Source organism: Ascaphus truei, chromosome 2 (genome assembly GCF_040206685.1).
Source record: "Ascaphus truei isolate aAscTru1 chromosome 2, aAscTru1.hap1, whole genome shotgun sequence".
Taxonomy (NCBI): domain Eukaryota; kingdom Metazoa; phylum Chordata; class Amphibia; order Anura; family Ascaphidae; genus Ascaphus; species Ascaphus truei.
This window is the reverse complement of record NC_134484.1, coordinates 390920970-390946070: the sequence shown is the minus strand read 5'-3', so window position 1 is coordinate 390946070 and position 25101 is coordinate 390920970. Positions and strand designations below refer to the sequence as shown.

The 25101-nt window shown below is 45.6% G+C and overlaps 1 protein-coding gene across 1 annotated transcript in view; it reads left to right on the top strand.

The window, feature by feature from the left end:
* The window catches only part of SCIN (scinderin), a 136772-nt gene that overhangs the window by 9025 nt on the left and 102646 nt on the right, over window positions 1–25101 (top strand). The window contains 5 exon segments of the mRNA XM_075587231.1: window positions 19155–19309; window positions 24853–24886; window positions 24889–24925; window positions 24927–24976; window positions 24979–25010. Coding sequence (XP_075443346.1) covers window positions 19155–19309; window positions 24853–24886; window positions 24889–24925; window positions 24927–24976; window positions 24979–25010 — 308 coding nt within the window.

Sequence of the window (25101 nt, the reverse complement as noted above, 5' to 3'; positions counted from 1 at the left end):
TTTGCTATCATTATAATAGGATAAGTCACTTTGTGGTACATAATGAAAGAAGACGATGTCTACAAAACTTCCTTCTTTACGTTCTGTACCAACTTTGCATATTGTCAAGTTTTGCAATAGACAAGTGAAAAACCACTTCCTAAATAACATTTTTGCACAGTTGAAACAGTTGAATTAATGAGGACTCTTTGAACAGGGCTGGCTCAAGGCTTTTTGGTAGTGTAGGAAAAAATCATTTTTGACACCCTATAGTTCAGATGCCTCCCATCCTTAGTGCAATGTATCTTGGGTGGGACTTTGGTCTATCAGCGGTACTGCCAGTCACCGCCGAGAAATGGAAAGTTGCTCACTAGAATACATAGCTTGACCATGGGAGATGCTGCTTTGCATTCTGAGTGCGACTTTCCTTTTCTCTGTGGTGATTACCAGTACTGCCATGAAGAGGAAAGTCACGCTGCGACTGGAGACTGCATGCAGCTGCCGGCAAGGTGGCAAATGCCAATTTTGCTTCCCTGATGAAGATAACGAGATATGTGTTTGAGTAATTGTGAACTTCACTGTTCCAAGGGGGCCTATTCATTAAATGATGATAAAATGAGTGCAAAAAAAAAGCTGTCAGGAATTCACACCATATTCAATAAGAGACATATCTAAAATATTAGCCTGTATTTTGTCTTGACAAGTGGTCTGTTTGTGAGTATGGAAGTGCTGTATAATGATAGAGTACAGATCATTTTTTTCATGCCCCAAAGAGCTTACAGTTTAATTTGAGTGCCTGAGGTATATGAAGAAAAAAATAACTTGTTACAGAATGAAATTCCTTGAACACTAATGTGAGAGAAGTGAAAAAGCAGGTTGCTGGACTTTTGATACCTATATTTATTTCATAACATGAAAATACATGCAAATTATTTTTTATGCAAATCCGTGTTATATACAAATGTAGTATGGAAAGAACAGTAGAATAGGTAAGCTTGTATTGGTTTTGTATGTAATTACAGGAAAAAGCTATTTGTTGCAATATAAATCTGGAGGTATTGCCATATTCAATAAACACACAATCCCAGCAAACTCTAACCCCAGAACCCACCACATCACATTATATATATATATATATATATATTATATATATATATATATATATATATATAGTTTTTGAAGCAAAAAGTGGCACTGTGTGCTCATTTGCATGTCATTTCCCAGAATCCCTTGCTGCAGTGGTAGTGCTGTGTGCTGGGTGATAATGGGGAAAGGCGGGGTTGCAGACCTGCCTAAGACATGCAGATGAGCATACAGTTGTATTTACATTTGTATATATATATATATATATATACTGTATATATAATACAGGGCAGCTGGCACTCCAAATATTTGCGGTGCATATCCTATACCAATACACATGTAACCCTTATTCCCGTCCCCCCCAGACTCATCGGTGTGGTCTAGGGTGCGTGAGGGCAGATTACATGCGTAGTGGTGGTGCATACCTGCGTGTAACAGGAGGGCCTGAGCTTCCTGCGTTGTTATTGGGGAGACAGGACCAGGCTTCTGGGGTGGTAGCCTCCATGCTTTCTTAGTGGTGCAGCGCCTCCATCTTCTATACTCCCAGGAATATGGGATAGGACCTGTATAGAAGAACCTCCCTGGTCCAGGGGTTGAATGCTCCAAACTCACAACACAGTCTTTGTATAAAAGTATCTTAGTATTTATTGTAAAAGTATCAAAGTATTTATTGGTCAGATCAGCGACTCCAAATGTAGTGGCGACCAGCAGCCACAACAACAACAACAAAGCCCCATTATTCACTCTCCTCCTCTCCTTTCCTCCAAGTCTCTCCTCCGACTGGATGGTCTGGGCTGGGGCGTCAATACCCCGCAGCCCACCTCAGAGGTTAGCCTCTGGGTGGAGACTGGATTCTTCCCATCACCCCCAGCAGCGGGGTGAGGTGCATTGGTCCACCGGGTCTATTGTGCTATCAGCTCTACTCAAAGTGGCTGAGTCTCTTTGCTCCTCTCTTTGCTCCTGCACGGCGGCACAGGAGAGACCGCACTGTCTTCAACTCCTCGGACAGCACAGGACTCGAACTCGCCCAGGACTAACAGAACTGTCACTTACAGGAGCGGCTGCTAAATATAGTCAGCCCCACCCCTAATGATGTCAGCAGAGCCTCCCCTCTGTCTCGTGCCTGCAGCAGAGTCAGGGGCCTGCGTCTACCACTCAGGGCAGGGCTAGGAAGGGGGAAAACCCATGATAACTACTGGTGCCTGCCCTTAACAGGACTTACCACAGTAGGAGGAAGATAGGTATATCCCGTGCTGTTTACAGGGGGCTACACTCTCCCTATGGTGGAATTCAATGGTCCCCACTTGGATCTAGTTTTAGCAGACCCATCCTGCGGCGAACCACCTGGGAAACAGCACACATTATGAGACATTGTCATATATATTGCATAATGAGGTAGTTAATTGACAACACAACCGGTTCTCCCAACATGGAGAACCCTACAGATAATGCTTTGGATCAGGCTTTCTTACCCGCCGCCCATTATGATCCGTGACGGTCACAGCGAACGATTGGACCGGCCCATGCTCAGAACGATAAGTTACACCATGCATGTAGATACATCTACCTATGCTCCATATGCGGACCAATTCGCTTATCTTATCCTCATTATGATGCCCTCCCTGACCGAACTTGGTCCGAAGATACTCTTGCACAACCTCCCTGAGCCAACTATCCCTATTCTCTTCTATTTCTCTCATGATGGGCTCAGGCACGTAAGGATATTCATATCCGTGGGACTGCCGGTATCTAGCAACTATGGCCCGGTCAGTTCGACTTAGTTTGGTGAGTTTGCGGGGCACCGCCCTGCTTGGCAGTACCCAAAACACAGACTCTTCGGGAGCTACTTCATCGTACAAGATACTGGGGCCTTGGGGTACAATCATTTTCTGTTCTATCTCCCGGAACCTATGGTCTAACTCATCCTCCACCTCCTGCGGAGTGAAAGAACCAGCCGCCCACCAATGGTCTACTACATTATTCTTAGTTAATAAAAACCGTGTTTGGTCCATCCCCTCGTGGTAGCCGGTAAACAAAGGCGCCCACCATTTGTCACGGTTCTCGTACTCAGTGGCAGGACTAGGGCGTTCTACCTCCGACTCTTCCTGAGATGATACACCGGACGTACCCGCATCAGTAGATTGCGAGCAATCTCTCCTCCCTTTGGCGTTGATATATCTCGTAGGATTTATTTTGTGAACCACTTTGCTGGTATGCCCAGCCTCTACTGGAGTGTGGGACCCACGGGCCCTCGCTCTAGCTGCAGGAGAAAACGGCACAGGGTTAGGCGCAGGTATAACACTTGAATACGGTATCTCCCCATCGGAACCCTCATCGCTCAACTCCCAATCCCACAAGTCCTTGGAGTATTTGGGGTATTTACATAGCTTATCCCTGGTAGGTCCCGGTGGCACTACTTGTGACCGGGCAAGGGCAGTGGCCGGGCCGATGGAGCTATGGGCTGGGGCAGGGGCAACGTTCATGTCATTGTCCAGCAAGCGGGTGATACCGCGACCAGTGGACGCTTTCATAGACGCGCTCTCCGCCATGCGTCGGGCTTCCCTGGAGGGGCCTCGACTCTATAGGGTAGCCAGGGCAATGGCTGAATCTATGCTTCTTGAGGAGAACACTCCTCCCGGCCTTCTCTTTCCGGTGGAATCAGAAACTACGTCATCAGAGGTGCCCGCAGAATCTCCATCTGCTCCGTGGTCACGCACCGGAAGTGCGTTGAGGACAGGCTTGGGCGGTGGCGGAGCATCCGGTGCACGGCCGGACGAGAAGGCCTCAAGCCTCTCCTTCTCATCCTCCGCGGTCGCTGCTGTCGCCTGGCAGGGGTAAGGGGGTGGTTGATTGTCCTTACCGCTCCGCTGCTGTTTGATGATATCGGGCTCTCTAGGGTCGTCTCGGTCTCTGTCTCCGTCTCCGCCGCACTGGGAGTCACCACGGCCATGGGACTCTTAAGGGCCTCCGGCCGCACCAGCGCTCGCCGTCGGAAGGTTTCCGGACTCGTCTGCTCCCTCTTGAGGCCTCGGGTGTGGTTCGCCGGTAGGCGCTTCGCCACCGATGTCACGCCAACCTCTTCCTCCAAGGATATCAAGATCGGTTCCTCCACTAGGGTGTCACCCGGTTCTTCTGCGATACAACCAGTGGGTATAGGAACAAAGTAGTCTCGCTCTGGTACCTCCACTGCGGTCGCGCTCTTCTCCGTCGACAGCTCGCTCAGTTCAATAGCGGGCTGGGCCTTGGCTCCTCCCGCTTGGGTATGACGGGGGACCAGGGCAGTCTTGTCTTTGCCTTCCACCAACTCCGTTAATGTTCCCGGAGAGGCACCCCACGGGGTCTCGATCAACGGCCATGGCTCGTTCGGCCAAAGGTAGAACGTGCCACATTGAGGGCATCGGGCCTTGGTGCTTGGTACCGCGCCCGGTATCCCGCAGTGGACGCACAAACACCGGAGGTACTCGTGCTCAGCTACCTCCACTACCAGTAAGCCTCCTGGTAGTTGGTAAATGGTAGTGTTCATCCCGGACATGGTTCGCTCAGGGTTGGAACAGCTCAGTGTCTCAGCTCCTTGCTCCTCGAATGCCACACAAAAGTGAAGCTCTTCGCTCTGCCTTCCGGTCCCTCCCTTCGCTGGGGAGGACTCTCCGGATTGGCTCTCCTTGCGCCCCCTCCCTCTGGTGGAATCCAGAGGCGGGGCCTTTTCTCCTTTAGGGTGACGTGGCTTGGCTTTCTGACCAGTCGCAACACATGGGGGTGGGCTTTCAGCTTTCGCGCCGCTCCGCTCCTCCTGCAAGGAATCTGGGTTTGGCGCCAGACTCTTGCACATTTCCCGCCACATTTTTCTCACTGTCTCTTTGCACAATTCACGTGCTTGCTCCAGGATTGGCGGGAACTGCCATTTTAGATCGTCTCTCTTGCTGCGCGGAGCACATGTAGGGATGGACGCCATCTTGGATGAGTCCTCCAAATGTCCATGTGCCCTATTCTCAGTGTCTACGGGGTATCTCGTACCTAAACACTGACTAACCTCCAAATGCGTGTTCTGCATTCTGTTCTGTATACCACTAATATGAGGTGGCTTTACCCCAGGCTCAGCGGAACTCCTCTCCTCCATGCACTCTACTCGGTGTCTACAATGCAAGTGCTCTGTGGTGCGTTTGTGCGGATGATAGCTAGTGTACCTCTCTTTCCTAGGTACGGGCGTCTCCTACTTTTGGCCACTCATAGTGCGGGCCCTGGGCCATGGTCCCTGGACTAGTTAACAGGCTGACCCCCCCAGTTGCCTCACGCTATCTGACTCAAGGAACTCAGACAGCTATAGCTAATCACCCCTCCTTTGCCACCTCCCAAGGGCGCCCAAGGCGTACTGTGCGAGAGTCTACGCTCCCCTGAATACCCTCGGTATGTGCAATTGCGCCCTTCCTTCTCCAGCACTTGCACGGAGAGTGCATCTCACTCTTCCCGTTCCGCCTCGCTATAAGCCTGACCTGTTCTGGCATCTCTCAGCAGCGCCTCCAAATGTAACCCTTATTCCCCCCCCCCCCAGACTCATCGGTGGTGTCTAGGGTGCGTGAGGGCAGATTACATGCGTAGTGGTGGTGCATACCTGCGTGGAACAGGAGGGCCTGAGCTTCCCGCATTGTTATTGGGGAGACAGGACCAGGCTTCTGGGGTGGTAGCCTCCATGCTTTCTTAGTGGTGCAGTGCCTCCATCTTCTATACTCCCAGGAATATGGGATAGGACCTGTATAGAAGAACCTCCCTGGTCCAGGGGTTGAATGCTCCAAACTCACAACACAGTCTTTGTATAAAAGTATAGTCTCTTTATTGGTCAGATCAGCGACTCCAAATGTAGTGGCGACCAGCAGCCACAACAACAGCAAAGCCCCGTTATTCACTCTCCTTCTCTCCTTTCCTCCAAGTCTCTCTTCCGACAGGATGGTCTGGGCTGGGGCGTCAATACCCCGCAGCCCACCTCAGAGGTTAGCCTCTGGGTGGAGACTGGATTCTCCCCATCACCCCCAGCAGTGGGGTGAGGGGCATTGGTCCACCGGGTCTATTGTGCTATCAGCTCTATGCAAAGTGGCTGAGTCTCTTTGCTCCTCTCTTTGCTCCTGCACGGCGGCACAGGAGAGACCGCACTGTCTTCAACTCCTCGGACAGCACAGGACTTGAACTCGCCCAGGACTAATAGAACTGTCACTTACAGGAGCGGCTGCTAAATATTGAGTCAGCCCCACCCCTAATGATGTCAGCAGAGCCTCCCCTCTGTCTCGTGCCTGCAGCAGAGTCAGGGGCCTGCGTCTACCACTCAGGGCAGGGCTAGGAAGGGGGAAAACCCATGATAACTACTGTTGCCTGCCCTTAACAGGACTTACCACAGTAGGAGGAAGATAGCTATAGCCCGTGCTGTTTACAGGGGGCTACAAACAGAAAAAACGCAATCCACCCCAGCAGGAGCGGACACAGGACAGCACTCAAAGGTAAGTAAGAAAACTTGTATTGCAAGTAAAACACAGCACAAACATGACATGTTTTTGCTGTGTTTTACTTGCAATACAAGTTTTCTTACCTACCTTTGAGTGCTGTCCTGTGTCCGCTCCTGCTGGGGTGGATTGCGTTTTTTTATATATATATATATATATATATATATATATTAGTGTCAAAAGGAGTGCCACTGAGCATGGCCAAATGTATGCAACATAAGACAAAAATACTCAACGCTACATCCAATGTGACAAAATGCATAGTTAAATACTTCAATGTTAGTATTCTCACGAATAAGGGTCATTAAGTTAAACCCTTTGGCCAAAGCGTTATAACCCTGCAGCCACATCATGGCATGACCACTATATGCAGGTCATAACACTATCTGTGAAAATTCTCATTAACCTCTGCAGTGGAGGGAGAATGGCCACAATGGACCTGTTCTGCATAGGAAACATGGAAAAACCTGCTACTTAAAAAGTGGGGAGAGGTGACCTTACCCCTCCGCACTTTTTAAGAAGCAGGTATTTTCATGTGTCTGTTCAGGACAGGTCCATTGTGGCAGAGACTGTAAAGCAGATTCTTACTAAAATAAATTGGATTGTGCACACTAGTATTATTACTGACTTTTTCTATGTACTAGCTACATATAGCCTCCATAAGATTATTTCCTATAAATTAGCGAACACAGGGGAAATGACATTAAACTGCAAGTCCAGACATATTTGTAATATTAATAGTGACTTTTGTAATGTTTAATATTAGGCTCCGTAAAGTAGAATATGTACTAGAAGGAATCAATCAAACGTCTGCGTTAAAAGTAAGAAACAGTTCCTAACATCTGGTGCAGATCGTCAGAATGGTGTGTAGCAAATATGAGTGGTGGACCTTTCTCACTCCAATGGTGTGTTACATTCGATTTCACAATTTCAAGCCAATGATATGTAGCAAATAGAGCAGGGGTGGGCAACTCCAGTCCGCAAGGGCCACCAACAGGTCAGGTTTTCTGGATATCCCTGCAATAGCACAGGCGACTCAATCAGTGGCTCAGTCTTGTTGGTGGCCCGTGAGGATTGGAGTTGCCCACCCCTGGAATGGAGAGTAGCACTCATCCTGAATTCAATGAATTGCGATTTGTAATTTATCACACCAACGTTTCGGTCCACGAAGGGGGCTTTTCTCCACTGTATTTGTACTGAAACATTGCCGTAATAAATGACAAACTGCAATGGAATTGAATTCAGGACTGCTACTCTTTATTTTCTACACAACATTTTATTCTGATATTTGCATCCTGTAACTTCCCCCTAACTCCACATTTTGAGACTGTCAAAAACACAAGCTGATGTACAGTATATGGGGAAAAACTCGGGCAATGTGCGTGATACCTAGACACGCAAAGCAAAATGGAGATAGTTGCATAAATGTTGCTCCAAAATTTCCTTAGTACATAGCTCCCTTTCAGTTAGAAATGAAAAAATTAGTGAGTCTAAAGTTTCATGTAATAACTTCTTATTTCTAATTCATTGTACCAGAGGAGTTAATCCCTTGTGTCAAGATATAAAGGCCTTTATTTAGCATGTACAGTGTGGAATGGGACCTTTCGCTGCCGACGCCACTTTGCAGCTGCCGTACGGCTGCCACTATTCAGCTGCCAAGGAAAGACAGCCACCAGCCTTAAGGGGTTAAGCTTTTTAGGGTGGGGTTAGGTGTTTTAGGGTAGGGGTTTAAAGGTAAGGGGTTAACATTCTTAGGGTTATGATTAGTTTTAGAGTAAGAGGTTAAGCTTTTTGGGGTTAGTGGTACGGTTAGGGTAAAGGATTAATGTTAGGGGTTTTAGTGTTAAGGGGTTAAAGGTTAGGGGTTTTCAAGGTAAGCAGTTAAGTTTTTTAGGGTAAAGTTTAGTGTTAGCTCTAGAGGTTAGGGGTTTTAGTGTACGTGGTTTTAGCGTTAGGGTAAGGAGTTAAGGTTAGGGCTTTTTAGGGTAAGGTTAAGGGGTTATGGTATACATTACCTTAGGGGCAAAGTGGCTGGTAAATGGCGGATGCAAAGTGCCTGCGGCAGAGAAAGGTCCTAGATTCTATACAGTGTACGTCATAAGAGCCCTCAGGATGACACCTTTCATGGCGTACTCTGTACGTCAATAGGACATTGAAGAGGTTAAATCAGAGTTTGGCTACATTGGCTTGGCAATAAAAATGCAGATATCTGGCACACTTTTTTAAAGTAAGTATTAAGATATGCAATAGCCATAGGAACAAGGACTGTGATACATCAGAATCAGCTCCCTTTTCCTCACTGATGTAAAAAAAAACATTGGTTTGTCTACAATTTGATATATTTTCATTTGGATCTGTGTGGTTTGCATGCATTTTTCAAAGTCTGTGTGAGGAATTTATCAACGTAGTGTCAGAGTTTATATGTTAATGAGGAGTAAAGTTCAGACCACTAGATGAATGAAACTTTGGCTATTGACTCATAAACTGTATGGAAGTAATTATGACAAGGCCAATTTGCAGATACCTTTTACTCCTTCCGTGCTGGATATCTGCAGCACTCAGGGGGTTAAGATCTTAAAAATCAACATCAGACACAATTATAATATGAAGTCAAGAATAAACCAGTGCTAGGCTTGAACTTTCAGAGTCAGGAATTTACACCTTGCTGCCAGTTAGTCTGAAAACGGTGTGAATTGTACAAAATAAACTTGATTTCCTTTCATTCATGAAAAGTTGGATCCTCTCCATTATGCATAATTAGAAGTTTTTGCTGACTTTACAAATACACTCATGGTTTCTTTGAAGTTGAACATAGTTTTGAATGTGTAATTTTTTGGCTTGGGGAAACCTATACAGTAGTTTATACAACTCTATCTTTGCAAAATGGATTCCACCTCCCCCCCCAAAATGTAAATGGTAAAATTAGGGAATATTAGGGAACATACACACACACACACACACACACACACACACACACACACACACACACACACACACACACACACACACACACACACAGGACCAGGGCACTCACAAATCAAAATAATGATATACAAATGTATACATACTGTCCGAGGAATCAAACAGAAAAGCGAAAAAGGACAGGCACTCCTAAATCAAGAAAGTTATATGTATTTGCTCAACATTTTGGCTCCAGAGCTGAACCATAGAGTAAATAAATATCACTTTCTTTTGATTCAGGAGTGTCTGCCATTTTTTGAGATATATACAGTTGTGTGAAAAAGAAAGTACACCATCTGAATTCTAAGGTTTAACATATCAGGACATAATAACAATCATCTGTTCCTTAGCAGGTCTAAAAATTAGGTAAATACAACCTCAGGTGAACAACAACACATGACATATTACACTGTCATTATTTATTTAACAAAAATAAAGCCAATATGGAGTGGCCATGTGTGAAAAACAAAGTACACTCTTACTGCTTCCATAGGAATTAAGATGCTAAGTAGCAGACAAGTGCTGCTAATCAAATGCCTTGATTAATTGATCATCAGCAAGTGTGACCACCTCTATAAAAGCCGAAGTTTTAGCAGTTTGCTGGTCTGGAGCATTCAGGTGTGTGTTAACACAATGCCAAGGAGGAAAGACATCAGCAATGATCTTAGAGAAGCAATTGTTGCTGCCCATCAATCTGGGAAGGGTTTTAAGGCCATTTCCAAACAATTTAAAGTCCATCATTCTACAGTGAGAAAGATTATTCAAAAGTGGAAAACATTCAAGAAAGTTGCCAATCTTCCCAGGAGTTGACGTCCCAGCAAATTCACCCCAAGGTCAGACCGTGCAATTCTCAGAGAAATTGCAAAAAATCCAAGAGTCACATCTCAGACTCTACAGGCCTCAGTTAGCATGTTAAATGTTAACGTTCATGACAGTACAATTAGAAAAAGACTGAACAAGTATGGTTTGTTTGGAAGGGTTGCCAGGAGAAAGCCTCTTCTCTCTAAAAAGAACATGGCAGCACGGCTTAGGTTTGCAAAGTTGCATCTGAACAAACCACAAGACTTCTGTAACAATGTCCTTTGGACAGCCGAGACCAAAGTGGAGATGTTTGGCCATAATGTACAGCGCCACGTTTGGCGAAAACCAAACACAGCATATCAGCACAAACACCTCATACCAACTGTCAAGCACAGTGGTGGAGGGGTGATGATTTGGGCTTGTTTTGCAGCCACAGGACCTGGGAACCTTGTAGTCATTGAGTCGACCATGAACTCTTTTCTGTATACCAAAGTATTCTAGAGTCAAATGTGAGGCCATCTGTCCGACAGCTAAGCTTAGCCGAAATGGGGTCATGCAACAGGACAATGATACCAAGCAAGGAACATTTGGGTATTAACCCTTGGAGTACCGAGTCTCCAAACCACAGAAAGGTATAGAATCTGCAATCATTCAATATACTTTGGAGCTGACACCACTAAAATAACAACTTATGCAGTATTGATAGAGGAAAAGCATTGATGATACAGGCAGTGGGCTGGTCAATCCTTAGAGATACAGCGGAGCCTCTTCAAAGAAAAAACCCCGAGGTAAATCAAAAACCGGTGCCGTTTAGCCTCATAGCTCCCTGAATAAAGTATGGCTTAAGTATATATGTTCGTTACTCACGATACCCGGTCTGCATGCTGCCTAGAATGCTCCGGTGGCCATCTTTGCTTCCTCGTGGTGTCGGCGTGCTCCTATCCGGAAGTGACGTAAGTAGGGAGGGGATTGGTAACCGTGGTCACAGCACTCCACACAACCAACGCTTGAAAAAGTAAAAAACTTTATTTAAATGCCACAGTGAGCATACAAGCACCACTCTGACGCGTTTCGTCTGTAGAAAGACTTTTTCTTTGAAAAAGTCTTTCTACAGACGAAACGCGTCAGAGTGGTGCTTGTATGCTCACTGTGGCATTTAAATAAAGTTTTTTACTTTTTCAAGCGTTGGTTGTGTGGAGTGCTGTGACCACGGTTACCAATCCCCTCCCCAATGATACCAAGCACACCAGCAAATCTACAACAGAATGGCTGAAAAAGAAAAGAATCAAGGTGTTGCAATGGCCCAGTCAAAGTTCAGACCTCAACCCGATTGAAATGCTGTGGCTGGACCTTAAGAGAGCTGTGCATAAACAAATGCCCACAAACCTCAATGAACTGAAGCAACGTTGTAAAGAAGAGTGGATCAAAATTCCTCCACAAGGATGTGAGAGACTGATAAATTTATACAGAAAATGATTACTTCAAGTTATTGCTGCTAAAGGTGGTTCTACAAGCTATTGAATCATGAGGTGTACTTGGTTTTTCACACGTGGCTTCTCCATTTTGGCTTTTTTTTGTTAAATAAATCATGACACGGTGTAATATGTCATGTGTTGTTGTTCATCTGAGGTTGTATTTACCGAATTTTAAGACCTTTTAAGGAACAGATGATTGTTATTATGTCCTGATATTTAAAACCATAGAATTCAAAGAGGGTGTATTTTCTTTTTCACACATTTTAAGTTATGGTGGGTGAAAAAGGCAACAAGAAACCTCCACCGTATAGCATATGGCAAAATAAACTTTGCTATGTGGTTACTACTAATATAAAGAAGTAGGAGTGTGGTAGTTCCTGTCCACAAGTTCTCTTTTACACAAATATCACTATGTTCCATTTGCACGAGATAGCAAATACATGTAATACAGAACCCTGGTATTTATGAGTATGCACATATTAGGCATTTTACCATTCACCTTTTATATACAAACTTCAGAATTCTGTCAAATCATATATATTAAATAAAAAGATCACTTGTGAGCACATTCACATATCTTAGACAGGTCTGCAACCCAGCCTTTCACCATTATCACCTAGCATACAGTGCTTCCACTGCAGCAAAGGATTCTGGGAAATTACATGCAAATGAGCACACCGTGTCCCCTTTTGCCTGAAATCCATTTTTACATGGAAACTTTATAAGCTAATGCTCGCTGTTTACACAACTTTTAAGCACACCATGGGAATCAGATGCAAAGCCAGAGAAACCACTCACAGACATGTTTCAACCTTAATGGGTCTCACTCACACTGATGAATAAATACCAGGTTTCTGTAATACATGTATTTGCTATCTCGTGCAAATGGAACATAGTGATATTTGTGTAAAAGAGAACTTGTGGACAGGAACTACTACACACCTACTTCTTTATATTAGTAGTCACCACATAGCAAAGTTTCAGACTTCTAGACCCCTTCCTTTCCCACCCTTTCTTTCTCATGCTTCCTCTCTCTCTTACGTGTGCAGTAATGTTCACGTTCCATCATGTTCTTCCCCTGTCAAACTCTTCCTGTTTCTTTGTGTCTCTCAATCATATATACTGTGCATGTCTCACCTGTCCTTTCTATTTTCACACTTAATTTTCTCACCTTTACATATAATCTGCTCTTGATCGGAGACATAGAGTACAGCATTAATTATTAATTTGTGTAGCCATGTATCCTCTTGGCTACTAATCTACCCTGCCTAACACATACAGTAAGCCCTGGTACCAGTGCAGGCAGTGTTAGGGTTAATCTGGGTTTTCCCCTGCGATAAGCAGCTCCCTTGAGTGACAGGGGGGGTGGGCCTAGGGCCTGTGTGCTACCCTATCGGGCTCAGTCCTAAGACCTTCCACATGGGTGCAAAAGGGGCTGCAGATCCAAACTCTAGGAGTTCTGAGGGCTGGAGAGACCCTCTCCCTCAGAGGAGTGAGACACTACCCCTTATTCCACCATGGAATAAGGGAGCTAAGGATTGACCTTTGGGGCCTCAAGCTCTTTGGGTTGAGTCCAGGGACCCTTGGATGAAGTGTATCTGCTGTATGATGTATAAAGAATAACGAGCTGTTCCTGTTTTATACTCCTGCCTGAGAGTGCAATTAATCAGGGGGAGTACTGAAGGGTTTTCCTGCAGGGACTGCACCCAGTTCTGCAGGGGCCTGTGGGGAATTGAGGCACTGTACCAAGTAAAGAATTGAGAATAACCCTAAAGCCTGTCCTGTTCGTCCCCACTAACACCTGCAGACACTCCTGTAAGCCTAGCAGATGAGCAGCACAACAACACAAGGTAACAGTGAAATCTTCCTCTTGAAAATCAGGAGGCCAGAACCTCCGTTTGAGGAACTACAACAATACTATTAGCGGTCCCCAGCACAGGGAGCCACAGTGTGCTATATTTGAGCTGTTCATGTGTGTAGCGTCCTAGGGGACTCTTGCCCCGCATGGGACCACCCTCTCTGCCAGAGGAGCTACAGCAAGTGAATATGGCGGTTCCCGCCAAAATCGGGAGAACCGCGTGGAGAAGTTTGCAAGAAGCAAGCTTTTCCTTTGCAAAATGCTGCAGGGCTTGGCGCGAAGCCACGCACTGGAACGTGTTCGGTTCAGCGCGAAAGGGAAGCTGCGCCCATTCATAGTGTACCTGTACTCCTGGATCCACCAGGGGAGGAGGCAATGCTAACTACCGAAGTGAGTGTCACCACTAGGGGCGTAGCTGGACGTGGCTACCGCACCTACAGTTGTGCGTGGTGAGTCAGTTGAGCAGGAGCTAATTGCTACTATTCCCTCGCATAGTGTATTGTATCCCACTACCGACTACCAGGAGGCTTCCTGGTAGTGCAAGTAAAAAGGGAGAGTTTCCTGCACTGCATCTGCCTCGTTATGATTTCCCGGGTGGTGAGGTGAGCCTAACATCCAAGTGCTAGCGGTGTGGTACTGCCCACCTAAAGCCTAAGGTGTTGCCGCCACCCCTGCCGGCTCAGAGGAATAACGCGGCGCACCTACATAGGCTGGTGAACTGGACCGCAGCCTCAGGAGCAAACACTCCAAGGGACCCGTGCGTTCCTGTTCCAGACACTAAAAATGACTTACCCAGTGAGGTGACCGCCCGGGAGGAGGCTGAGGCATATCCACTGGTGGTGCAGGAGCATGACCGCTGCCTGCATGCCGCTGTCAGCAATAGCGAGGTGTCGCAGTCCTCTTCCCAAGAGTGTGTATCCCACACGACATCGGACGACAGTGAAGGGGGGCGCTCCATCATGATGCTCCGGCTGGAGTGTCACACAAGTGCTACCGCCGTGGAGACGCCCATCCCAAAGAGCCAACGGGAATGGAGTCCCTTAATGATGATGTCACCGAAGGCGACAGTGCATCTGGAATGGAGGAGCACCAAGGCCTTGGCGGTTCTTCGAGAGGCAGCGTCGGACGTGCCTGCTCACAACCGGGAGAACCACGCGGATGCCAAGGATCAACAGAGCAGTGTGGATGCGTTTCCTTCCCAGGTTCCAGCGGAGGATCCATCGAGAGGTACCGGCCGGTACTTCTTTCCGCGCTGCAGATATCAACACCCTTCCGGTGCAACTGGATATCGTCATAGCAGAGGTGACCGCCAGGGTGGAGGAGGACATTGCTATACCCATTCCTGTGAGTAAGGCCCCGACTGACCTGTTTTTACAGAGGCACCAAGATCGCGCCAAGGGCCGAGGGCGTAAGGCCTCTGCAGACCCTAATAAGTACAAAGTACTGGTGGTAACAGGCTGTGGTAGACATACCGAGACTGACACAACCAGGGACCTTGCGGAGCTTAAGGCCTCCACAGACATTGCCCAGGACAATCAGGAGGTAACTAAATCTGCCCAGGAGTGTAGAAACTGGGCTGGGTTTGATGGTGATCCTGCTGGGGAAGGGATGGCTGAATACATGGCTTTCTGCAGGGAAGGGTCAGAAAGTTCGGAAAGGACAGGGACACTTTCTAGAATGACTTTCGAATCTGATGTGTCTGTGTGTAACACAAATGTTGGGAAGGTATTGTCATGATGGGACCCCATGTTTCAAGGGTATGCCCATCATATGAACCAGACACGTTCTTGCTGTTTAGCGGGGACATTGTGGATCATTGGTGGGAGAAAGGAGAGTTTTCTGCATAAGAGACGGCAGAGGCCCTCAGAAAAAGAGATAGGGAAATTAAACTAGGGTTGATACAACCAACCGGGTTAACGCTAACCTACCAAGAACAGCCCTCTCACGAATCATTATTCTGGGTGCTACCGGGCCAGGCCTGTGGCCGTAAATTTACTAAACTCAGCCGGGCTGACCGATTGATAGTGCAGAGGTACCGTCAACCCCATGGGGTCGGACATGCCTGCTCACAACCGGGAGAACCACGCGGATGCCAAGGATCAACAGAGCAGTGTGGATGCGTTTCCTTCCCAGGTTCCAGCGAAGGATCCATCGAGAGGTACCGTCCGGTACTTCTTTCCGCGCTGCAGATATCAACACCCTTCCGGTGCAACCGGATATCGTCATAGCAGAGGTGACCACCAGGGTGGAGGAGGACATTGCTCTACCCACTCCTGTGAGTAAGGTCCCGACTGACCTGTTTTTACAGAGGCACCAAGATTGCGCCAAGGGCCGAGGGCGTAAGGCCTCTGCAGACCCTAATAAGTACAAAGTACTGGCGGTAACAGGCTGTGGTAGACATACCGAGACTGACACAACCAGGGACCTTGCGGAGCTTAAGGCCTCCACAGACATTGCCCAGGACAATCAGGAGGTAACTAAATCTGCCCAGGACTGTAGAAACTGGGCTGGGTTTGATGGTGATCCTGCTGGGGGAGGGATGGCTGAATACATGGCTTTCTGCAGGTAAGGGTCAGAAAGTTCGGAAAGGTCAGGGACACTTTCTAGAATGACTTTCGAATCTGATGTGTCTGTGTGTAAAGCAAATGTGGGGAAGGTATTGTCATGATGGGACCCCATGTTTCAAGGGTATGTCCATCATATGAACCAGACACGTTCTTGCTGTTTAGCAGGGACATTGTGGATCATTGGTGAGAGGAAGGAGAGTTTTCTGCATAAGAGACGGCAGAGGGCCTCAGAAAAAGAGATAGGGAAATTAAATTAGGGTTGATACAACCAACTGGTTTAACGCTAACCTACCAAGAACAGCCCTCTCACGAATCATTATTCTGAGTGCTACCGGGCCAGGCCTGTGGCCGTAAATTTACTAAACTCAGCCGGGCTGACCGATTGATAGTGCAGAGGTACCGTCAACCCCATGGGTATGATTATCCCTATGTCCCTAAGACAGTGATTCCCAACCAGGGTTCCATGGAACCCTGGGGCTCCTTGAAGCAGTCTCAGGGGTTCCTCCTATGGACCACAGACCCCCCCCCACCTGGGGGGGGGGGTTGGTATGTATTTTATAGGGTGGGTTGAGAGAGAGTGGGGAAATTGACGGAAGGTAGGGGCGAGTGAGAGAAGAGAGGGGGGCAGGAGGGAGTGAGTGAGGAAAAGAGGGAGTAAGAGTGAGACGCAAGGGAGAGGGGAGAGTTAGTGAGATGGATGGGAGAGAAAAACATGGGTAAAGGGTGAGAAAGTGAGGTGGCTCGTGAGGTGTGAAATGTTGTGACTGACCCCTGTCGAACCTAATATGTGTCAGCCAGATAGGGGTTCCTCGAGATTTTTCGAAATACTTCAAGGGTTCCTCCAAACAAAAAAGGTTGGAAATCACTGCCCTAAGCCCATAATGAGAGAGATAGAGGCCAACCGAGAGGAGTAGTTGCGGGAAGGTGTCTTAGGCTGCGTCCCCGCTAGCGCTGAGCGGGCGGCACTTGCAGCGGTTTCTTACATATATAGATATATGTAAGTCCCCGCTCACGGTGTGCGCGCTCTCGTGCGCGGGCACACACGCTCACCCACGCTCGGTGCTTAGGTAAACAAAAAAATCTAACTTTCCTGTGTGCTCAACTACCCGCAATACCCCCGCACCCACCCCGCGCGCGTACATGCAGGACACCCGGCGCACATGCTTGGAGCGCTCTCCAAGCATGAGCGCGCTCAGTGCCAGCGGGGACTCAGCTTTAGAGTACTTAGACTTACTTTCACACCTCAGGAGCCCCCTCTATTTCCCACCCTCTACCCATGAATTTCTCTCTCCCCTCCGTCTCACTCACTCTCCCTCCCTCCCCCTCTCCCCTGTCTTACTCCCTCTTTCCCTCACTCACTCCCCCTCTCTCGTCTCACTCGCCCCTACCTCCCATCAACTACCCAATCTGCTCACTCAATCCCCCCACAAAATACATACCAAAAAACCCCACCCGGCAATACATAATAAAAAATACACGCCCCGCCAATACATATTAAAAAGACCCTCGCCGCCTCAATACATTTTTAAAAGACCACCACCCTCCCACACATTTTAAAAAATTGGGCCGCACAGGTAAAAACATCATCATCATCCCCATATACCCACCCCCACATCTCCCATCTCTCTCCCCCCCCTGCATCTCCCATCTCTCCTCCCCCCCCCTGCATCTCCCATCTCTCTCCCACCAAAGCTCCCATCTCTCCCCCCCACCCCCTGCAGCTCTCATATCTTCCCTCCCACCCCCTGCAGCTCTCATCTCTTCCCCCCCCTGCAGCTCCCATCTCTCTCCCCCCCTGCATCTCCCATCTCGCTCCCCCCCTGCATCTCCCATCTCTCTCCCCCCCTTGCAGCTCCCACCTCTTCCCCTCCCTTGCAGCTCCCATCTCTTCCCCCCCCCTTGCAGCTCCCATCTTCCCCCCCCCTTGCAGCTCCCATCTCTCTCCCCCCTTGCAGCTCCCATCTCTCCCCCCCTTGCAGCTCCCATCTCTTCCCCCCCCTACCCTTGCAGCTCCCATCTCTCCTACCTCAGGCGGCTGTGGGTTCGGCGGAGGCGGCGCTCACTAGCAGCAGGCACAGGAAGTGCCGTGAGTGGCTGTGAGCATGCTCTGGGTGGGGGAGAGCGAGCCAGGGTGCTGGTGGGAGAGTGAGCCGGGGACCGAGTGCCGGAGGGAGGGTGGAGGGAGTGCTGGGGTGCCGGAGGGAGTGCTGGGGTGCCGGAGGGAGAGCCAGAGTGCTGGGGGGAGGGAGAGCTGGAGACTAGTGCCGGAGTGAGGAAGAGCCGGAGACTAGTGCCGGGGTGCCGGAGTGCTGGGGGGAGGGAGAGCCGGAGACTAGTGCCGGGGTGCCGAGGGAGGGAAAGCCAAAGAGAATGGGAGACTGGTGCCGGAGGGAGGGCCGGGGAGCTGAGGGAGGGAAAGCCGGGGGTAGGGAAAGCTCCTACTTTTATCCAATCCCCTGATGGCCAGCATTCTAAAGCCCCGCCCCGGCATCCTCCACCAATCCCCTGCGGCCCGGCATGTTCAACTAAGAAGCCCAACTCCTTGCATTCGGGCTGCCGCATCCTCTTCTTCACCGCCTCCGACTCGCGCACCGCCGCCCCCGCGCACCGCCGCCGACTCGCGCACCGCCCCAGACACAACTAAAAACCGGGGCCAGGGAGAAAATCCGGGAGATTTCCGGGACAGACAGGCAACCGGGACAGGAACGAAAAAAACGGGACTGTCCCGGCAAAACCGGGACGACTGGTCACCCTATATATGGAGCTTTTAAAAAATGTTAACTGATAGCTCTCCTAATGCTTGTCTGTCTGATTCCTGTCTTCAAGTCTCTGTTCCTGACCCCATAGTATCCCAGGCATTACATCCTCAGGGTGCAACTGTACCTGGATCAATGTGGTCATATAATAATTCATTTTCTTACATGTTACATTTTCTTTTCAGGAAAGGAATGTAGTCAAGATGAGAGCACCTGTGCTGCCATATTTACTGTGCAGATGGATGATTACCTGGGTGGAAAGCCTGTCCAATATAGAGAAATTCAAGAACATGAGTCCAGTGTTTTTGTTGGGTACTTCAAAGGTGGACTTAAGTATAAGGTAAATTAAGATTACGGTGTTTTAAAAAAAATAATAATAATGTATCGTATTTTCTGTAGTGCAATTAAGATGTGATCTCGGTGCCAAATGACCAAAGAATAGTCACAAAAAAGAAACCCCAAGTAATTGCACACAACTTATATTATTACAAATAGTGGAGGAGACAAAATAGTCCCAGCATATACTTAATGTAATGACCAGGAGAGGTAAAATCCAAAACAATAACATTTTAATAGTTACTAAACACATCTAAGTGCAAATAAATAATAAAATCATGTAAAAACCATAACCAAGATGTGATCCTGGTAAGCAGATAGATTCGCTATATGGCTACAGATATGTAGAAGAGGTTCGTGAAGTCCTGCGTTCTTTTTTCAAGTCCAAGGTGTCTATGTATCAAAACAATAGTGGTGCAATTCTGGGGCAAAAAGCGTGTGTAAGAAGCATCACAGAAAAAAATCCTATTGATTGAAATTAGACTTTTTTTTATATATACATATGGTGCCGATATTTTGCCCCACTTTTGCTCCACTTTTCCCTTTATACATGTGCCCCAAAGCATGTTGAAATCTTAATGATAAGTACATATATATACTGTACAGGTATAGTGATGAATGGTAGACGTTCTTACACTTGGGTTCCACAACTCACAGACTTATTGCACCCATGAAAGAGCAATGCTGTTTAAGCAGATGTGTTTTACAGCAGCTATTTGATTTTGATGGCAATGTCAGATAGACTAGGATTTGTGATAAAGAAATTCATTTAACATCAGATTAAGCGTAACCGCTTATCTTCAAACACCAGTAATCTAACATTACTGCAAGTCAAATTTTCTCACATGAAGAGCATTGTGTTAACTATAACGGCCGTTGGAAACAATGACATAGAAATGAGGCACATATCCACAACAGTGCGTTAAGGTTAACACGGGAACGTAACATTAGGTTCGTTAGGTTATAAATAAACACTTGGACAAGTGACTAAGAGAGGTCACTAAAAGCCCTAATAACAGCACTCAAAGTCACCATACATAGGTAAGTATATGGTGGGGATGGAATAAAGTGTAATCACTAGGACCAAAAATGGAGGTATATAAACCTCCAGCCACAAGACAACAAACAGCAATTAAAACCAAAAATAATAAAGTTTTATTAAATAAACGACCGACACAACTTAACAACTATGGGGAACATATATATACACACACTGGATATTAAAATCCTCACGGAAACGAACGGTGGTGGGCTAATTTGTGGCACAGGCTCATGTGTAGATACACGTATCTGGAGGAGATACACTAGGTAGATAGACTACACAGTAGGGTCTATTTATACAATGCTATATATATACATACAGGTGACTTGCTAAACATCATGCTGCGGGTATATTGCGCAACATAAAGCGCTGCTGAAGATATTGATACCACTACCCCGTGTAAGGATGGAAACAGCGTATAACGCGATCAGCGGGGGTGCAGCGAAATTGCATATATTCGTAAAGAGGAACACCTAATGTAATGTTCTGTCGTCGCTGGACAAGGCAGCTCAAATCAGCTATCACTTATCTCCTAGAGTCCAGGCAGCTATAGCATGTGAGAAACAGCGTGTCGCTGTGTCTGTATTGATACTACCTTCACTGCATGTCCCTGCCCACACAGACCGTTCTTCCTGGTGTGCGTCAAGCGTCTGACGTCACCATACCCCATGGTTCCATCCTTACACGGGGTAGTGGTATCAATATCTTCAGCAGCGCTTTATGTTGCGCAATATACCCGCAGCATGATGTTTAGCAAGTCACCTGTATGTATATATATAGCATTGTATAAATAGACCCTACTGTGTAGTCTATCTACCTAGTGTATCTCCTCCAGATACGTGTATCTACACATGAGCCTGTGCCACAAATTAGCCCACCACTGTTCGTTTCCGTGAGGATTTTAATATCCAGTGTGTGTATATATATGTTCTCCATAGTTGTTAAGTTGCGTCGGTCGTTTATTTAATAAAACTTTATTATTTTTGGTTTTAATTGCTGTTTGTAGTCTTGTGGCTGGAGGTTTATATACCTCCATTTTTGGTCCTAGTGATTACACTTTATTCCATCCCCACCATATACTTACCTATGTACACTGGCGACACACTTTATTCGAGCTCGGCTAGTCCCACGAATTCGGGTATACCCGGGTGTATTGAGGTTTGTGACTGTTTTCTGCCTGAGTGCATTGGGTTATTTTCCAGGCAGGGATTGAAGCATTTTATTCCCGCTGGCTGCAATACTGCACAGTATATATATATATATATATTGCATTACAATTCATGAATTTATGCCATCTGGTAGACACGCGAAGCATTGCAGCCTATTAAATCCTAATCATTATCATTTAACAGATCAGCCGCCCGTCAGCCAGGCATGAACCCAGGCTGGGAAGGCAAATGCAACGGGGCTTGTCAGAGGTGAGGAGCGGCGCATTCCAGGTATCTGCCAGGTACATACTGGGTATTTGCTCGAATAAAGTGTGTCGGTGCAGTATGGTGACTTTGAGTGCTGTTATTAGGGCTTTTAGTGACCTCTCTTAGTCACATGTCCAAGTGTTTATTTGTACCATATTCCCTAAGCACCGAGGTTTTTATCTCCATATACTACTAGGTGAGCAACTAGTCATTCTGTTTTTGTGTTTGTTAGGTTATACCTAAACCTGGAGTATAATGCCACAATTAGGCATGAGTTAAGTAACAGTGTTATTTCCCTTTCCTCTCTCTCTGAATTTCAGTTAAGCACCTATGTCAGTGTCTGGATTGGAGTAACGCCAAGACATATTTAAAGTCATGTTATTGGAAGAAAGTACCGTGACATCAAGACTATGCTAATAAGATATAGAATGGCCGTTGTTTTTGCATATACCGTTTTGGCCCGATTAAGCTGTTTTCAAAATAAATAATGTTATGTTGAAAAATTCATACTCGGTCCCCACCCACTTTGCGAGCCAATCAGCAGTCGGATGCATGAGGTAGGAGTGTAAATTGGAGGAAGGTTCACCTACAGGGCCTGAGGTTGCCATGTTGCTGAGAGAGAGGGAGAGAGAGAGACACTCAAAGAAACAGTTTTCTTTCAAGCTGCTTAAGAAATTAGAGGGACACCTTATTTTCAGTGTTGTCATATAATCAGGCAAATACGATTCGTTTGTGGATATGCGCTAACCTCAAGGAAAATAATGTCAGTTGCTGATATAGAAAATGTCATGGTATGAGCTCTGGTTTAATTGAGCTTTGTGGATCTGGGCTTTGGATGTGCAATAAATTGATGCTTAAAGCATATGAGCGCTACATTACCCAAGGCCAAATTATGACTGAATAATTAAAGGTACCATTTTCATTTGGTAATGAAAGCAGAAGTAAATGAAGAGTTTAAGTATATCTCTTTCCAATAAAAAGACTTTGATTCCACGCAAAAATGACTTAACAAAATCCTATTGACAAAACACGTATAATTTCAGGTTGGAATTACTAAAATGTACAAATTGGGGATAGGCAATTTCAGGGGGGGAGCAAAATCCTGAACTCCAGTGTTTCGGAAGTCCAGACAGTGGCTCAAACTATTAGTACTATTAGTCTGAGGTGGGAACAAGGCAAAAACTGGTTGCCGACTCATGCTCAGGGAAAGCTTGTCCTCGCTGTATTTCCCTACTTAAGTATTCGCACTTCCTGCATTGCCATAATTTGGTAGAAGGAGGAAATGGGGTGGAGAAGAAGAAAGGAGGTTGAGAGATGAGTTTATAATAAATTATTACATTATTTTTTAAAATAAATAAATAAAATATTTGATATATTATATATATATATATATATATATATTATTATGATGTAAATCAAATATGTATGTTTATGTTATTTTAATATACACACACATTAAAATGTCTATCCATTTCTATTTAGATATTTTAAGTTACACATTATATTATAAATTCAATATATAACTTTTTTTCTTTTGTGTATCTACAGTACCAGACAAAGGGTTAAATATACACACGTATACAACTATATATATCGCAACCACACAGTATACCGCATGCACGCATAATATATAGGATGGTTACCGAAAGCTGTCAAATATATATTACTGTAACAATAGACAGCGGTGCTCCTGGAAAAATAATAATATGAAAACAACAAAAAAGAGTACCAAAATGGAGCACACTGGTATACCAAAAGAGTGAAAATGACAATTTATTAATGAACTTAAAAACAAGGAGAAAGTCTCAAATGAAGGGGGACGCATCCAAACTCCCTGGATCACCAGAAAGGGATAAAAGGGTGGATCTTGGACATATAACAAAGATACATGTGACTTAGTACAAAATACAGAGTGATAATATCAAAACATGATATAAAGTAACTCTCCAGGTACTAGTAGTGTAATACCTATATACCTGAGTAGGATAGAGGCAATGTAACTGGGAAAGAGTTGCTACAAATATACACACATGCACACAGAAAAAGCAGTAAAAGTCAGAAGACTCCCAGAAGAAAACCGTTGTCGAAACGCGCTGGAGCAGGAGCTCTTGCAGGGGGACCCCTTTCTCCTCACCAAGCTCCAGGGACAGTGCATTAGCACTAATTAATTTTTTGGTGATGAATTGAGGATAGGATTTAATCCTGGACTTTGTTCTTTATTTGGACTGACCTCTTCAAATCAATGTGATTCTACCACTACAACTACCACTATTCTCACACTATCACTATTCGGCTGTCAAAGCTAGTTATTTATGTGCATTACTAGCTTCAAAACATCTATGTGCAGTACTTTCAGTACTTTATTACTGCTTTTTCTGTGTGTATGTGTGTATATCCCTTTGTGCAGAACTTTTAACTAATATGTATATACTATATACAATAAAATAAGTTATTAAAGAATACACATAAAGACCTTAAGAAAACATTAAATACAATTCCACTTTATTCACATATATATGTATATGTGTATATATATATATATATATATATATATATATAATATATATATATATATATATATATATTAATATATACAACACACACACACACACACACGTATATATACTGTATATATGTATGTATATATATATATATATATATATATAATATATATGTATGTGTATATATATATTATACTATATATATATATATTATATATATACACACACACACGTGTGTGTGTGTGTGTGTGTGTGTGTGTGTGTGGTGTGTTTGTGGTGTGTGTGTGTGTGTGTGTGTGTATCTATATATATATATATATACATACAGTCATGTGAAAAAGAAAGTACACCCTCTTTGAATTCCATTTACATATCAGGACATAATAACAATCATCTGTCCTTAGCAGGTCTAAAAATTAGGTAAATACAACGTCAGATGAACAACAACATGTGATATATTATACCGTGTCATGAGTTATTTAACAAAAATAAAGCAAGAATGGAGAAGCTATGTGTGAAAAACAATATAAAATCAAAATAACTAAACCAACTTATGTACTAAATTAACATCACTTTGATTCATATGTAGGCTGGTGGAGTTGCGTCTGGTTTCCAGCACGTGGTTACAATGACCTTTCTGCAAAGAGACTTCTGCACATCAAAGAAGAAGAGTGTCAGGGCAGCAGAAGTCCCCCTTAGCTGGTCCAGCTTCAACAAGGAGACTGTTTTATCATTGATCTTGGAACTGTAGTAAGCCATGAGACTTGACACCACATAGAAAAATGTTACACATCAAATGTGTGTTTTGTTGCTTTCCTTTTATTTAAGACCCTTCCCA